General features: G+C 31.7%; 2 protein-coding genes across 56 annotated transcripts in view; one reads left to right on the top strand and one right to left on the bottom strand.

The window, feature by feature from the left end:
* Nucleotides 1–12,056, top strand: part of LOC102629279 (receptor-like protein 14) — a 146,281-nt gene extending 134,225 nt beyond the window's left edge. For 44 of the 50 annotated variants that reach the window (XM_052444639.1, XM_052444638.1, XM_052444636.1 and 41 more), the window contains 13 exons: nucleotides 4,599–4,664; nucleotides 4,784–4,849; nucleotides 5,172–5,237; nucleotides 5,357–5,422; nucleotides 5,749–5,814; nucleotides 5,934–5,999; nucleotides 6,323–6,388; nucleotides 6,499–6,573; nucleotides 6,895–6,963; nucleotides 7,083–7,148; nucleotides 7,473–7,538; nucleotides 7,658–7,723; nucleotides 9,691–12,056. In XM_052444639.1, coding sequence (XP_052300599.1) covers nucleotides 4,599–4,664; nucleotides 4,784–4,849; nucleotides 5,172–5,237; nucleotides 5,357–5,422; nucleotides 5,749–5,814; nucleotides 5,934–5,999; nucleotides 6,323–6,388; nucleotides 6,499–6,573; nucleotides 6,895–6,963; nucleotides 7,083–7,148; nucleotides 7,473–7,538; nucleotides 7,658–7,723; nucleotides 9,691–11,870 — 2,984 coding nt within the window. In that variant the 3' untranslated portion in view covers nucleotides 11,871–12,056. Of the gene's footprint in view, nucleotides 1–2,995; nucleotides 3,434–3,519; nucleotides 3,676–3,787; nucleotides 3,869–4,020; nucleotides 4,087–4,205; nucleotides 4,272–4,598; nucleotides 4,665–4,783; nucleotides 4,850–5,171; nucleotides 5,238–5,356; nucleotides 5,423–5,748; nucleotides 5,815–5,933; nucleotides 6,000–6,322; nucleotides 6,389–6,498; nucleotides 6,574–6,894; nucleotides 6,964–7,082; nucleotides 7,149–7,472; nucleotides 7,539–7,657; nucleotides 7,724–9,690 lie in introns of those variants that run through there. The other 6 variants (XM_052444686.1, XM_052444685.1, XM_052444637.1 and 3 more) reach the window with 6 other exon arrangements.
* The window catches only part of LOC112495972 (protein REDUCED CHLOROPLAST COVERAGE 3-like), a 109,838-nt gene that overhangs the window by 83,583 nt on the left and 9,049 nt on the right, over nucleotides 1–17,206 (bottom strand). For 2 of the 6 annotated variants that reach the window (XM_052444629.1, XM_052444630.1), the window contains exons 20-24: nucleotides 16,822–17,005; nucleotides 16,595–16,726; nucleotides 15,804–15,916; nucleotides 15,634–15,715; nucleotides 12,231–14,120 (exon numbers count right to left, since the gene is read on the bottom strand). In XM_052444629.1, the coding sequence (XP_052300589.1) occupies nucleotides 12,492–14,120; nucleotides 15,634–15,715; nucleotides 15,804–15,916; nucleotides 16,595–16,726; nucleotides 16,822–17,005 (2,140 nt within the window). In that variant the 3' untranslated portion in view covers nucleotides 12,231–12,491. Of the gene's footprint in view, nucleotides 1–12,230; nucleotides 14,121–15,633; nucleotides 15,716–15,803; nucleotides 15,917–16,594; nucleotides 16,727–16,821; nucleotides 17,006–17,206 lie in introns of those variants that run through there. The other 4 variants (XM_052444632.1, XM_052444631.1, XM_052444633.1 and 1 more) reach the window with 2 other exon arrangements.

Raw genomic sequence — 17,206 nt, 5'->3', positions numbered from 1 at the left:
AGTATTGTTTATACTACAATACCACTAGAACGCACAAAACGACAGTACCAGGCCATAGTTTACTTATTATTTCACTACAATTCAATGCTTGTATAGATTAATTATTTGATAATTCCATGCAAGTCCAAGCATACAATTCAATAGAAAATAATTATCGTAATTTTAGAAAGACAGTTTTGAAACAGTAATTGAAGGTATTCATTTGAACTTTTTATATTTACAGAGAAAAGTCTATTGGTGCTAGTTTCCAATTCATAAAAATAAGTCATCCGTGAAACACGCTTTGAAATTGGTTAGGCAGGCTGCAAAGTAAAACGTGATCGCCACTCAACCATCTTTAACATAAAAACGTACACTCCACGCTTGACTTGTAAAAACTGGAAATTTTCCGTGCTTTCAAGAATGCTGATCAAATTGGGGACGCAATGGACAATTCTTGATGATTTATTGGTTGACTGACTCTATCACTAATTTTAAATTTAAAAAATATATATAGAAAAATATTTGAAAACCAATATTTTTACATATTTCCTTACAAGTTTGAAATTTGATTTATATAATGAAATATTTCTATTAGCTATTAAATTTATCGTAATTTTAGAAAGGAATTTTTGAAACAGTAATTGAAACTCTTAGTTCATGGTTTGATGATGATGAATCTCCTTCATATAATGTTAATGATGAATTAGCTTATTTTTCTTTAGCTTTCCTCTATCTTTCTTCGAGTACTGATACTTGAACACTATCAAGAAACCACCAAGATAGAAAAACGAGTATTGTTTATACTCCAATACCACTACTTTACTGTATCTTTCTTTCAAGCGGGGTTTATGCCTTGTTGTGCATTTCATTTACCATACGAATCTGAAGAATTTATTGTTCACTGAGATGTTAAGACTATGGAGTGAAGGCCTTAACAGAATTAGCTCGAGATGGCGCCAACATTGGTTAACGTTAACACACATCCTCTATGTCCCACAGGTTAGTTGACAGAATACGTCAATCGAAGGTCGCCTTGTAGTGTGCGTGTTTGATTATATGATTATAATTTTATGTCAATCGATGGATGTACTAATTCATGTTTATTGTGAAATATACAAGACCTTATACACACCGGATAAATTTCTAAACATGTATAAAAAATAGTTGATTATTGATTTTCACAAATTCCAATATATCAAACATCCTATTGAATTATTAATTCCAAAGCACTTTTTTAAGTATCACTAGTGGAATAAATTATTTGATAATTTAAAACCCAAACTTACGCCTAAATTCTTTAAATTACCTCAATCAACTTTTATTTTATTAGTTGACTATCTCCATCAATTTTTTGTAAAAAATAGAATTGACGACCATTTGTATGTTGGCTTTATTTGAAAGTGAGTCAACATTTATTTTCCATGGAGTATTAATGAAGCGTTTTTCCTCATTGGTCCAGGTCTTACAAGTCTTCGTCAGTCATTATAGAGACCAAAATTAATTATCTTTATATGTGCCAATCGCTATAAAGATTGATTTTGAATTAATATTAAGATCGATTGTCCAGTAACATTAAAATTGATTGAATCAATCTTTAAAAATCAATAAAACTTCCAATTATAATAATTGTGACATTTTTTTCATAAATTCGTAATTTTTGTATAAATCGAGCTTTTATGCTCATGATTGGTGAAGCAATAGAGCAAAAAATTTGATCTTGATAGGAAATATTAATTGAGCATACATTGAGTTTTGATGGACTAATCATTCATAGGTTTTGGTGGTCACCGTGATTGGCGCTTTAACACAATGATTGAATGCTGCAATACATATGTATTTATTTATAAAATTAAGCCTATTTAAATTTCACCTCTACATATATCATACATCATATAAAATGTCATTTGAATGTCGTCCACGCTTTTATGAGTAAATTATCAAAAATATATGGAAAATTACTTGATTAATTATTGGCCATCAAATAATAAAAAAATTAACAAAAATCTAATAAAATAATTTTCTAAACTCACTAAATATTTTAGAATATAAATCCTTGAATAATTTTTTGATAATTTAGTGCAAATCCAATCATACAATTCAATAAAAGGCCAATCATACTCTTAAATTACATAAATTCATAGTCAACTTTTATTTTATAGTATTGACCGTCGCCACTAATTGTTAGTGGAAAAAGAATTGATGGCCACTTGTTTGTTGGCTTAATTTGAAAGTCAGTCAACTTTAATTTTCCACGTAGTTGTAATAATATATGCAAAATTTTAATTTTCCACGTAGTTGTCATTTAAATTGGACTCTTACCGCTGTCCCAAGTTTATACGAAATTTCTTTTTTAGTCATTTCAAGTGATTGCAATAGTAATGAAGAGTGCAGACTGAGAGCAATGGAAACTTTCCTTATTAAGGATTCCCAATATCTTTGATTTTAGTAGCTTTGATTCAAATGCATGAACACAAAGGGTCACAAGAGCTTCAAATAACATTTATGTTTTTTGTCATTTCAGACAACGCCACACTAACTAAACATAGATGAAGATTTACGTTGATTAATTATTGATTTTCTAATAAATTAATTTAAACTTAACAAACATCCAATCAAATTCTTCTCAAAACACATTATTTAATAGATTGACTGATAATGCAATGGAAATCAAAACAAACGGTTAAATTATTTAAATTCTCTCAGTCAACTTTTATTTTATTAGTTATGATTATCTCCATCAAACTATTGGAAAAATTTATAGTTTACAATCACTTTATCTATATTTTCCACGGGGTATTAATGAAGTGCTTTTTCCCGTTGGTCAAATGTTGCAAAACTTGGAATGCTTACAAGTCTTCATAGATGGCGATGGAATGCTTACAAGTCTTCAAAGATGGCAATGTATTGGAAAGTCTTAAAAAAGTCTTCAACCAATGAAATTGCAAGACCTGCGATAAACTTTTAGTATAAATTGCTCTGCAATGGAAAGTTGCTCATTGAACAATGAATTTTAACCAAATGAAAAGTTGCTCTGCAATGGAAAGTACTTCCTGTATTAAGTTCTCATTAATGTCACTAATTTGGATTATTGTATTGATGAATGAAATTCATGGATACAAATCATGCTTGGAAATAGAGAGGACTGCTCTGTTGGAAATCAAGAGCTTCTTCATATCAGTCAGTGATATTGGATATGATGACGAAATTCTTCCTTCATGGGTTGGTGAGGATGATGGAATGCCGTCTGATTGTTGTGATGATTGGGAGGGAGTTATGTGCAACGCCACCACACGACGCGTGATGCAACTCTCACTCAATTATACAAAGAGATTGTATTATTATGATGGAACTTCGGCTTCGCTTCTAAATATGTCATTGTTTCATCCTTTTGAAGAATTGCGAAGCCTTCACTTATTTGGGAATTGGTTTACAGGCATCTATGAGAAGAGAGGTCCGTATATATGTATACATTTATTTCTCGTCCATAAATATTTTGTCAGTGACTAATTAATAATAACACTTCATATGCATTTGCAGCTTACGATAGCTTTGGGAGTTTGAAGCAGCTGAAGATGTTAAATCTTGGTTTTAATTTCTTCAACGACAGCATATTACCATATTTGAATACACTAACTTCACTTACCACTCTGAATCTTCGTTACAATAAGATTGAAGGTTCCAGAACCAAGCAAGGTATACATATACGTTTCAGGCCAGCAGATATACATGTCAGGCAACTTAATTAATTTCTTAATCAAAATATATATTTATATTGTCTTGATCAAAATTAATGTTTTCTGAGCAGGATTAGCAAATTTGAGATACTTGCAAGTGTTGGACCTAAGCGGGAACGACAATATAACTAGTGGCTCTTTAACAAAGCTAGGTAGGCTACTGAGATAATTACCAAGTCAGCACACTAATCACAACCTTAGTATATGTTAATTTTCATTCAATATTTACCATAGTATTTTAATTCAACAATTTAGACGAGAGTGACATAACTATTATTGACAAAATTTATATTTTTTTTAACAGAATTAGCAAATTTGACAAACATGCAAGTGTTGGATTTAAGTTATAATCAAAATTTGACAACGCTAGGTAAGCCACTGAATCTGAGATAAGAAGCAAATTAAATGTACAATTAATGTTCATCAAACGCGCGGATCATATACAATGCCTTTAAATGTAATATTTTCATTTTTTATCGACGCATGTAGGATTCGCAGATTTGCCAAACTTGAAAACATTGGATCTTCATTATTGTAGGATAACAACAATTCAAGGTATATAACAATTCACTTCCTCCTATGACAAAAATTGTTTTAGATGTTAATCAAGATGATAATATATTTCCATTTTTTTTAATTGCTTTTTTCACATTTTCAAGTTTACTCAAAGTGCAAAATAATTTACAAATTATGATTCAAACACTCCAAATCTTGGTAATGCTAAAAGTGACGGTATATATTAAAATATCAATAGAAACAAAAAAAAAATAAACAACTTGAACAGTTAATTTTCATTCAATATTTACCATATTATTTTAATTAAACAATTTAGACGAGAGTGACATAACTGTTATTGACAAAATTTATGTTTTTATTTAGCAGGATTAGCAAATTTGACAAACCTGCAAGTGTTGGATTTAAGCTATAATCAAAATTTGACAACGCTAGGTAAGCCACTGAATTTGAGATAAGAAGCAAATTAAATGTAGAATTAATGTTCATCAAATGCGCGGATCACATACAATGCCTTTAAATGTAATATTTTCATTTTTTATCGGTGCATGTAGGATTCGCAGATTTGCCGAACTTGAAAACATTGGATCTTCATTATTGTGGGATAACAACAATTCAAGGTATATAACAATTCACTTCCTCCTATGACAAAAATTGTTTTAGATGTTAATCAAGATGATAATATATTTCCATTTTTTTAATTGCTTTTTTCACATTTTCAAGTTTACTCAAAGTGCAAAATAATTTACAAATTATGATTCAAACACTCCAAATCTTGGTAATGCTAAAAGTGACGGTATATATTAAAATATCAATAGAAACAAAAAAAAAACAATTTGAACAGTTAATTTTCATTCAATATTTACCATATTATTTTAATTAAACAATTTAGACGAGAGTGACATAACTGTTATTGACAAAATTTATGTTTTTTTTTAGCAGGATTAGCAAATTTGACAAACCTGCAAGTGTTGGATTTAAGCTATAATCAAAATTTGACAATGCTAGGTAAGCCACTGAATCTGAGATAAGAAGCAAATTAAATGTACAATTAATGTTCATCAAACGCGCGGATCACATACAATGCCTTTAAATGTAATATTTTCATTTTTTATCGGCGCATGTAGGATTCGCAGATTTGCCAAACTTGAAAACATTGGATCTTCATTATTGTGGGATAACAACAATTCTAGGTATGTAACAATTCACTTCCTCCTATGACAAAAATTGTTTTAGATGTTAATCAAGATGATAATATATTTCCATTTTTTTAATTGCTTTTTTGACATTTTCAAGTTTACTCAAAGTGCAAAATAATTTACAAATTATGATTCAAACACTCCAAATCTTGGTAATGCTAAAAGTGACGGTATATATTAAAATATCAATAGAAACAAAAAAAAAATAAACAATTTGAACAGTTAATTTTCATTCAATATTTACCATATTATTTTAATTAAACAATTTAGACAAGAGTGACATAACTGTTATTGACAAAATTTATGTTTTTTTTTAGCAGGATTAGCAAATTTGACAAACCTGCAAGTGTTGGATTTAAGCTATAATCAAAATTTGACAATGCTAGGTAAGCCACTGAATCTGAGATAAGAAGCAAATTAAATGTAGAATTAATGTTCATCAAACGCGCGGATCACATACAATGCCTTTAAATGTAATATTTTCATTTTTTATCGGCGCATGTAGGATTCGCAGATTTGCCAAACTTGAAAACATTGGATCTTCATTATTGTGGGATAACAACAATTCAAGGTATGTAACAATTCACTTCCTCCAATGACAAAAATTGTTTTAGATGTTAATCAAGATGATAATATATTTCCATTTTTTTAATTGCTTTTTTCACATTTTCAAGTTTACTCAAAGTGCAAACTAATTTACAAATTATGATTCAAACACTCCAAATCTTGGTAATGCTAAAAGTGACGGTATATATTAAAATATCAATAGAAACAAAAAAATAAACAATTTGAACGGTTAATTTTCATTCAATATTTACCATATTATTTTAATTAAACAATTTAGACGAGAGTGACATAACTGCTATTGACAAAATTTATGTTTTTTTTTAGCAGGATTAGCAAATTTGACAAACCTGCAAGTGTTGGATTTAAGCTATAATCAAAATTTGACAACGCTAGGTAAGCCACTGAATCTGAGATAAGAAGCAAATTAAATATAGAATTAATGTTCATCAAACGCGCGGATCACATACAATGCCTTTAAAAGTAATATTTTCATTTTTTATCAGCGCATGAAGGATTCACAGATTTGCCAAACTTGAAAACATTGGATCTTCATTATTGTGGGATAACAACAATTCAAGGTATGTAACAATTCACTTCCTCCAATGGCAAAAATTGTTTTAGATGTTAATCAAGATTATAATATATTTCCATTTTTTTAATTGCTTTTTTCACATTTTCAAGTTTACTCAAAGTGCAAACTAATTTACAAATTATGATTCAAACACTCCAAATCTTGGTAATGCTAAAAGTGACGGTATATATTAAAATATCAATAGAAACAAAAAAAATAAACAATTTGAACAGTTAATATTCATTCAATATTTACCATATTATTTTAATTAAACAATTTAGATGAGAGTGACATAACTGTTATTGACAAAATTTATGTTTTTTTTTAGCAGGATTAGCAAATTTGACAAACTTGCAAGTGTTGTATTTAAGCGGTAATCAAAATCTGACAACACTAGGTAGGCCACTGAACCTGAGATAAGAAGCAAATTAAATGTACAATTAATGTTCATCAAACGCGCGGATCACATACAATGCCTTTAAATGTAATATTTTCATTTTTTATCGGCGCATGTAGGATTCGCAGATTTGCCAAACTTGAAAACATTGGATCTTCATTATTGTGGGATAACAACAATTCAAGGTATGTAACAATTCACTTCCTCCAATGGCAAAAATTGTTTTAGATGTTAATCAAGATTATAATATATTTCCATTTTTTTAATTGCTTTTTTCACATTTTCAAGTTTACTCAAAGTGCAAACTAATTTACAAATTATGATTCAAACACTCCAAATCTTGGTAATGCTAAAAGTGACGGTATATATTAAAATATCAATAGAAACAAAAAAAATAAACAATTTGAACAGTTAATATTCATTCAATATTTACCATATTATTTTAATTAAACAATTTAGACGAGAGTGACATAACTGTTATTGACAAAATTTATGTTTTTTTTTAGCAGGATTAGCAAATTTGACAAACCTGCAAGTGTTGTATTTAAGCGATAATCAAAATCTGACAACACTAGGTAGGCCACTGAATTTGAGATAAGAAGCAAATTAAATGTAGAATTAATGTTCATCAAATGCGCGGATCACATACAATGCCTTTAAATGTAATATTTTCATTTTTTATCGGCGCATGTAGGATTCGCAGATTTGCCAAACTTGAAAACATTGGATCTTGGTTATTGTGGGATAACAACAATTCAAGGTATATAACAATTCACTTCCTCCAATGACAAAAATTGTTTTAGATGTTAATCAAGATGATAATATATTTCCATTTTTTAATTGCTTTAAACTAGATCAAATTTAAATTAGAAGCATTGCTGTCTATACAAAATTTAGTACTTGACATACTCTATCACCAATTTCCGACATAACCCGCCCATTTCTTTCACTCTCGCTTAATTCTAAATCTTTTTTATAAAAAAATCAACAATGATATTTATCTTTATTTCAATATTTATAATTCTGAATGAAATTTATTTTTCTTATGTTCATTAATTCTTGATGCAAGACTAGCTAAATTCAAAAGCTTGGAAGCATTGAATTTGAGTTATAGTAACATAAAAAATTCTCTAGAAACCCATATTAAACAATTTACAGTGTGTTTTTATGTTGAAACATGATAAATAAGAACCCAATATTATTTTCTAATTGTTGTTTTCACAAATAAAAATGAAAATGTGATTTTTAAATTTATTTTTAAAATTTAAAAATGTGTTCAGTATCATTTTCAAAAATAATCTCAAAAATGAGAAAAACAAAAATATGTTTGGTAAGAATATCTCAAAGAATTATTATTGGAATAATTTCCATAAACTTAAGATTAAGCAATGTTTATTGATTATTTTAATTTTAAGAATAAATTAGGTGACCTTTCTATTTTTTTTGTTCAAAGAAAAATGATAAACCCTACATATTTGATTTAGTTATTATATAAAAACATAAATATTATAATGTATATAAAAAGAAAAGATTGTTGTGAGGGAAATTGATTCTTTGGGTACAACAACAACAACAACAACAACAATAATAATCTCTAGGTGACATATGTTTTAACAAATTTTAAGAAGATGACACATTTTTTAAAAATATTCGAGCGAGTGACATTCTATTAACTTTTGCCATTAATTTTAATGAGAATAGTAAATTAAATGACATTTCTACCCCACAAAATGATGTTTCTGCCCATACTCACTCATTTTTAATTTTTTAAATAGAAAAATATAAAAAAATTAAACCTAGGTCTAATTAACAAGTTTTTTTTGTTAAATCAAATAATTTTTTTAAAAAAAAATTCTTATTGAATCAAACTGATTTGTGAATATAAAAAAGCAAAAATCTTATGAATTGTAAAGTATTGTATAAATTCAAAATTTTCGTCTCTTTGGTTTTATGAAAAAAAAAGTCTATTTTTTCCAATTCTACTCGCGACTAATTAAAATTAACAGTAAAAGTTAATGTAATGTCACCTACTCGAGTGTTTTCAAAACATGTGTCATCTTTTTGAAATTTATTAAAACATGTGTCACCCAGGAATAATTAGACCTAATGATAATAATAATAATGTTGATATTATTATTATTTTAGGAGGAGGTAAAGAGAATTCTTCATTTTGGAACTTAATATTGTATTGGAAAATAAGGAAAATAAGAAAATGTTGTTTCTCATTTCTTTTGTTAAAATGTGTAGAATGAATTTTATATTTTTAAGAATATTTTCAGAAACAAACTAAGAAAGAAACTAATATATTATGAGTTTCTCTTTACATTATCCAACAAATTTAGAGATTAGAAAACCAATATCCAACGAAAAAGACGAAGTCAACAAACTCTTCCGCAGAAAATCATTATTTTAAACAACGAGAATTGCTGAAACGCTTTTTGAATGGATTATGATGAGCAAGAATTGCTGACTGCTTTTATGTTGTTATTATTATTATTATTATTATTATTATTATTATTTTGTTAGATTAATTGAAACGCTTTTGCAATCAACATCATATTATATGAGAAATAAGTTCATATCATTCTATTATTATTTATGTTGACCAAAATACTTAGACAATTTGATTTCATGTCCGCTTTATAAGTCTTATATTGAGTTTATGATTGAATGCGCTATAATTAGTCTTCGTTTTAGGAAATCTGAGCTTTTTATTTTCACTTTCAGGAACATGTAATTTGAAGAATCTTCTTGAGTTGGATTTAAGCTCAAATAATTTTGAGGGTCATCTTCCTCAGTGTCTCAACAACTTGACCCATCTCAAAGTTCTTGATATTTCTGGCAATCAGTTAAGTGGAAACTTTCCTTCTGCCTTGACCAACCTCACATCACTTGAATATTTGGATCTCTCTTTCATCGATTTCCAAGGAACATTCTTAATAAATTCATTGGCTAATCATTCAAAGCTTGAGGTCTTGCGACTCTCGTCAGGAAACGATATGTTTCAAGTGAAAACCGAAAACTGGCTCCCCACATATCCTCTCAAGGTTCTCCAATTATCTCACTGCCACTTAAATGTCAATAATAGTTTTCTTTTACACCAACACCACTTAAAATTCCTTGATCTCTCTCACAATCAGTTGGTTGGCAATTTCCCAACTTGGTTGTTGCAAAACAACACAGGATTAGAAGTTTTGATTTTGTGGAATAACTCATTCTCAGGAATTCTTCCGCGACTTCCCAATGCCAAATACGATAAGCTTCGTTATCTAGATATTTCCACTAACAATTTCTCTGGTAAGCTACCAGAGAATTTGGGTAATATCTTTCAGAAATTGATATATTTGGATATGTCAAAAAATAGTTTTGAAGGTAATATTCCGTATTCAATCAGTGAGATGAAAGAGCTAATTACTTTGGATTTGTCTAGAAATAATTTTTCAGGAGAATTATCTCGACCTATATTCTCTGGTTGCCCCTCCTTAGAGACGTTGGACCTATCAAATAACAATTTCTATGGCCAACTTTTTCCCAATTATATGAACTTGACTCATTTGCGTTCCTTACTTTTGGACAACAATAATTTCAGTGGGAAGATGACAGATGGTTTGTTGAGCTCCACTTTGCTAGAGGTATTAAATGTATCCAACAACAAGTTATCCGGCGATATTCCCCACTGGATTGGCAACTTCTCAGGCCTTTGGGTTCTTTTAATGTCAGAAAACTATTTGCAAGGTAGTATTCCGGTCCAGCTCGGCAATCTTGTATGTCTTGAGTTTATAGACATCTCCGAAAATAGTTTGTCTGGGTCCATGGTATCTCTCTCCAATCTTTCATCAGTGGAGCACATTTACCTGCATAACAATGCAATTAATGGGTTAATTCCAATTGCATTGCTTAGAAGCTCTACATTATTGACTCTCGATTTGAGGGACAATAAACTTTTTGGTCGGATTCCTCATCAGATCAATGAGCTTTCGAATTTGCATTTTCTTCTTTTGAGAGGGAATTATCTACAAGGACGTATTCCTAATCAGTTGTGCCAATTAAGAAAATTAGGTATCATGGATCTTTCACATAACAGACTTAATGGGCCGATACCTTCATGCTTGGGTAACGTGTCATCCTGGAGAGAAGTGATTGATGATTATTCATTGTTATCCGGATTTGGTTCGCCAATTCGTGATTTCAGTTTTACTTACTACAATTCCACTCTTGATCCGCAGCCGCAAGGTGAACGACATGGTAGAGTAGATCACCTAGGTGTAGAATTTGTGACCAAGTATAGATATGAATTTTTCATCGGTCGCAGTCTCGTCGACATGGCTGGACTGGATTTGTCGAGCAATGAGTTCAGTGGAGAAATTCCATGGGAAATTGGGCATCTTCAACATATTCGTGCACTTAATCTGTCGAATAATTTACTATCAGGTGCTATACCAGAGAGCTTCTCCAATCTGAAAATGATAGAGAGCCTGGACCTTTCCCGCAACAAATTAAGTGGCCGAATTCCTCCTCAACTAACTGACCTCAACTTTTTATCAAACTTCAACGTGTCATACAACAATTTGTCCGGCCCAATCCCAGACAAAGAGCAGTTTGGCACGTTTGATGACAGCAGTTATAAAGGTAATTCGGCTCTTTGTGGCTCAATGATAAAGAGGAAATGCAGCAGTGCGTTGGCACCACCAGCGACACCTGCAGGAGGAGGAGAAGATGAAGGCGATTCTGTGATTGATATGGTGGCATTAAGATGGAGTTTTGGAGCATCCTATGTGTCAGTGATTTTGGGTTTATTTGCAGCACTTTGGATAAACTCGTACTGGCGCAGACTGTGGTTCTATTTCATTGATAGATGTATTGATACATGCTACTATTGGCTTTTCAAATATGTTTTCCATCGGTGACTCTGCTTACTCGCACATACGGTTCTGCCGTGTATAACTTATCGTGCTGTGTTATGTCTCCGTTGGCTTTTCTCCAAGCAGCTATGCATCCATTAGGATTAGACTTACGGCTTCTTCTTCAGTTTCTGTTGGTTGCAAATTTAAATTGAATAAGGAATTTTGCCAACTACTATGTTAGTTGTAATATCATCAGTGCAGCAACTTCAGCTGCAAATGTAAGCTATCTATCAGTGGGTCAATTCAACTCCATTCCGAACGTATTGTTCACACGCACCAACCAAATACCAAATAATTTGAGGCATAACTACAAATCTCAGTCTAAAACATTAAAATCCATTATAGAACAACATTACAGATCTCTTGATGAGGAAAATCGCCCAATTAATTTATCATCATTTATTGATCAAAACAAAATCTCTTAACAAAACAAGAAACCGATTTGTACAAATATTTTATTAGAACATCCAGAGAGGATATCTAAAATGATACAATCAAGTATTGATTAAAACTTGCTCCAAACTTTAACCATCTCTACAACAGCAACATTCACTAACAAATTTTTCGAATAAAATTGGGAGAAACAGGACGGCACCTTTGCATTTTATTGCTTTGCTCTCTCTTTTAACGAACAGAAGCACAGATGGATTGATGATTGTACATCTCAGTTACCCCATTTGTGATCTGCTGTCGGTTTCTTCTCCGTTTTCTGACAACTATAAATCCTTCACCATCCCCACTTTTTTGGTTTTCATCTTTGGGTTTTTGCTGTTCTTGATCATTGGACTGAGATGCCAAGTTTGTTTTGCCCTTTTCATTTCCATAAAGGATCTTTATGATAGCACTATCATTTGCAATTGCATCAGAAGAATTTTCTGAATACCCAATCTTCTTTTCGTAGCCTGAAGAATGACTTGGAGCATCCATATTATGCTGGACTGACTTTACAATGAAGCTAAGTAGTATCTGTCTTGCCAGCTCTGACTTCTCCGCCTCTGTACTGCTCTTTCTTGAGGTATTATCCTCGCCTTGAATACTGGACATTTTGTCAAGTTTCTCATCGTCTGCCTCACTTGTGTCATTTGAAGAGTTCGACTCATTTGAAACATTTGAATCTGCATATCCAGGATTTATTTGCCAACCTCTCATTGGCACAAACTCAGGTGCATGCGGGTTCATGATTCTTGAAGGCCCCAACAGGTTTCTTTCCATAATGGAAGAGTGGTATTTTGGAAATCCATGTTTCATCATGTAAGAATAATTATTTCTATAATAGAGAGGCGACCTTGGCCCACAAGGAACTCTAGCAGCAGCTGAAGGTACAGCAGGTTCTGCAAGCATACCTTGACTAGTTCTCGCATCATAAATACTCGTGGCTGCTACAGAGTTTAGCAGATGAGTCATGGAGACAGCTCCTGGGTTGAATGGTTCAGCTGTGGCAGAAAGCTTACTCCCATTTGTTTCCATGGGCTTTTCCTCATTAGAAGAAGTAGGAACTTCCTCGGTATCTGCAGCAGTAGTTTCAGATTGAGTTACACTTCCATGAGTTTCTTGAGACTGACCATCAACTGGCGCATCTTCAACGGGAGAGAAATGGTTATTCAACTCCGCCTTTGATGTCTCAGGAGCATTACTGCACATCTGTGTTTCAGTTTTTTCTTCAATTTCTTCATCAGGCTTCTCTGGTAATGGCTTTAGAACCGTACCTGGTGGTGCCACAGCTACTTCTTTGTAAGACAGCGACTTGGAAGCCATGGCAGTAAGGTTTGGTGGACTTGCATAAACTTTGGAGACAGAAGCTTTTCCCTGCAATTTAATTGAATCCTTCGTGCCTGTTAACTCAGTGGTGGTGGTCCTTGAAGCTTTTTCCCGTGCTGGAGATACAATTTCCCGTCTATTGCCTTTTTCTCTAAGATTTGAATGTTCACAACCATTGACATTTAGCTTTGTAAGAACAGGTCGCCTCCGGCTGAGCTTCCGAACAGCAGCATTTCCTGACCTACCTTTTGGATTGGCTTCTTGCCACCCCTCATCTGAATTTGTTTCTTCCACAAACTCACCTGAAATTGCCGGTCCATATCTAGTAATATCATCATTCTCTTCTGCCTCTTCAGGTTGAACACTGTCTTCTATTACTTCCTCGGTCTTGCTTTCCACTATAGTCATACTCTTTTTCAATCCATCATGGGGCAGTGCATCTTCCACCATCATATCATGATGTGCTCCATGAATCTTTTCCCTAATCTGCATTACCTGAAAAAATAAAAAAATAAAAATAAACAAAACCTTTTTAACTTGTATGCATATAAAATGTCAAAAATTGAGCAAATAGAAATAGTTCATTTTAAGTTACAATCATCTTGTAATTTTACAGTAGCAAAATTTATTACAACAAATCCGGACAGAACATGAGGCAGAATTCAGTGGAACATAAATGGGAAATTGATATGTACATGCCTGAAATGTTGAAAAAAACACTCAGTGAGAAATTATGTTAATATATACCATGTTAAACTAATGAAATTCTTCAGCCTTTTGAATCATGGAATTCTCAAAAAAAAATAATCATAGCGAAATACTTTACTAGTGTCTTAAATTGTCAACCAGGTAATACTTCAAATTAGCACATAATAATCCTGTCTATCTAATATGTAGTATTATTTGGTTCTCTAAGGCCTACAAAATGGGGAGAAAAAAAAAAAGGGAAAAACTCCAACTGCCAAATCAAAAAATGTTTTTCTAGAATCAATAAAAACAGCCAGTAAATAACAGTAGAATGGAAGAACTCCATCTACTAGCCAAAATGATAGATCTGTCATATCCATCCATTGCACTTCAAATTAATGGTTTCTTCCCACTCTGTTCAAGATTATGGGGGAAAACAAAAATTATCACTCGTTCTGCTCATCATCTCTGAATTTCCAAAGAACTAGCAGCTTGACCAAGCAACCCTCCATCATTGCCTACTAACTATCAGCTGGCCCAATCTATGGCCATCAATAGATCAGAAACTTCTAAAGTTTCAATCATGTCTGCGATCTGTATAAGCATGTTAGATTTCTTTTTGTTGGGCGGGGGATTCTATGCTAGAAATGGATGTTATAATTGGTGCCTTCAGAGTTCACTCAGAAAAGTAGAACTATTATCCTGCTGATACATAGTTGCATTTTGCATGGACAACAAGTTTACTCGTGTAATCAGCAAATCCAAAACTATATGCAGCCAGCAGAGTGTACTCTAAAATACCAAATCCTAACTACAATTAGTTTAAGAATCCATTCAGATGACATCACAAGAAAAAAGGAACAGAGAACAGCAGCAGGCTTAATGCTTCATTTGACATAGCTTTTCAAATAGATCTTATCTGAGTAGAGCTTTTGTTAGTAAAGATTTTATAAGTAAAGTTTTTACCCAAAAAATTTGTGTTGTTTGGTTGTCAATAAGAGCTTTTATTAAAAATTATAAAATTACTTTAATAAGCAAAATTTGTTAAAGTTATGTTTTGAAAAGAATAAAATAAGATTGTCAAATAAGTAGAAAATATTTTAGATATTTTAACATTTAAAAAAAACTTTTTAACCTCTACTCTTAAAAGCACAAAATTTGAGCTTTTGGTAGTAGAGGCAAAATAACTTATTTAATTTTCAAGAGCTCTACGAAAAAAACAATTAAACAACAAAAAAAAATTGATAACAGCTTATGGGATTAAATAAAAATTTATGACTATTAGATAAGTCATACTAAACAGGCACTAAGTATATACTACCTTTGCACGTCGTTGTTTCCTATGTGCTTCGCTTCTTTTAGAATCTTGACCAGGACTAATGTAATCCAGGAGATCTGATACACTGCAAAAAGCGATCATTATAGGTCTTGGTGCCACAAGAAATAATCAACAATTTAGAAACAAGTAATGTGGGAATACCCTGTTAATACCTAAGGTGACCTTTACTCGCTATGGATGCATCTGGCTTTGGAGTTCCATTCCGTGCCGCTTCTTGCTGCTCTAGAGCTTTTGATTCAAAATACTCCAGCCATGCAGCAGCATCCTGTAAAACGAAAAAAAATACAACAAAATAACAAAATTCTCTTCCCATCAATAATATGGAACTTGAGAAATTCTCTTATGACAGTTAAGATTTGAGGTGGGAAAATGGATTACGACACGATTACACAACATAATATGACATATGACCCATATTCGTGTTGACAAATATTGACACGATTAATAAATGAGTTGACACAACACGATAAATAACCATGTCGTATCTGTTTTGGACCATCTCAATATGATTATACGTTTATAACACAAATATCAATTATTATGTGTTAATATTATTGGAAAAAAAACTAAAATATATACTAAACACTAAATTTATGACTCATGTCATACTCACATTATGTTATAAACTTATTCATGTCATACTTATGTCATTTTAACTTATTTATAACTCATTTTTTTGACACATTTGTTATTTTAAAATTAATTTTTAATTTGTTTGTATTTAATATTAAACAAGTGAACACGATTAATAAACGGGTCATATCCGTATTTTGATATTTCAATACGATTAATGAATAAGTCATATCCATATTTGACACCAAAAATATGCCTCCAATACAATTTGTTTTATATCATAATATCACCTGTAAAAGATTGACAAGAGAGAAGCCAACTAGCCAAATTGCACAACAGAACCAATTAAAATATGACTACATGTAGTCACCTGAGTACGCAGATCTTCTAGTCCAAGCTTTGCTTGGAGAATCTTAAGTGTAGTTTGCTCATGTTGCACACTTAGTGAATATGCCTCCATCAAAGAAAGAGCTATGGCTATGGCATGATAACTTGCAGCTGTCTGTCACGTGAAGAAATCAAACAAAATTCTGAGTTTACAGAAAGATTTATAATTCTAAAGAGTGTGTATACATGCGTAAATAGAGAGAGAAAAACCTGTATATGGTCACCTCCTAATAGTCTTTGGTTGCATTTAAGGGCTTCATGCAAATATCTAAGAGAAAGATGAACATTTCCCATGCCCTCTTCCATCATAGCCACATTAATGTATGTTGCAGCCGTGTTTGGATGTGAAAGTCCACAAGTAAAATGCAAAAGGAATAAGGCACGATTTACATATCTGCCAATGGTACGGTATGATCAGGAGCTAGAGCCAATAAAAGACAAATAAAAGCTAAAGTAGGTAGATAAAAACTGCATTCGTTCGAAGCAGATTCAATTCAAAGGTCACATTTTTCGAAACTTCCAATTTAATTTATGAATAAATAAACCTTAATCAGTGAAAGAATGAAAATCACAAAGTTGCTCTGGTAAATCAAGC

Source organism: Citrus sinensis, chromosome 7 (genome assembly GCF_022201045.2).
Source record: "Citrus sinensis cultivar Valencia sweet orange chromosome 7, DVS_A1.0, whole genome shotgun sequence".
Classification (NCBI taxonomy): Eukaryota; Viridiplantae; Streptophyta; class Magnoliopsida; order Sapindales; family Rutaceae; genus Citrus; species Citrus sinensis.
Note: the sequence above shows the minus strand (reverse complement) of the source record. Positions and strands in the feature narration are given on the sequence as shown.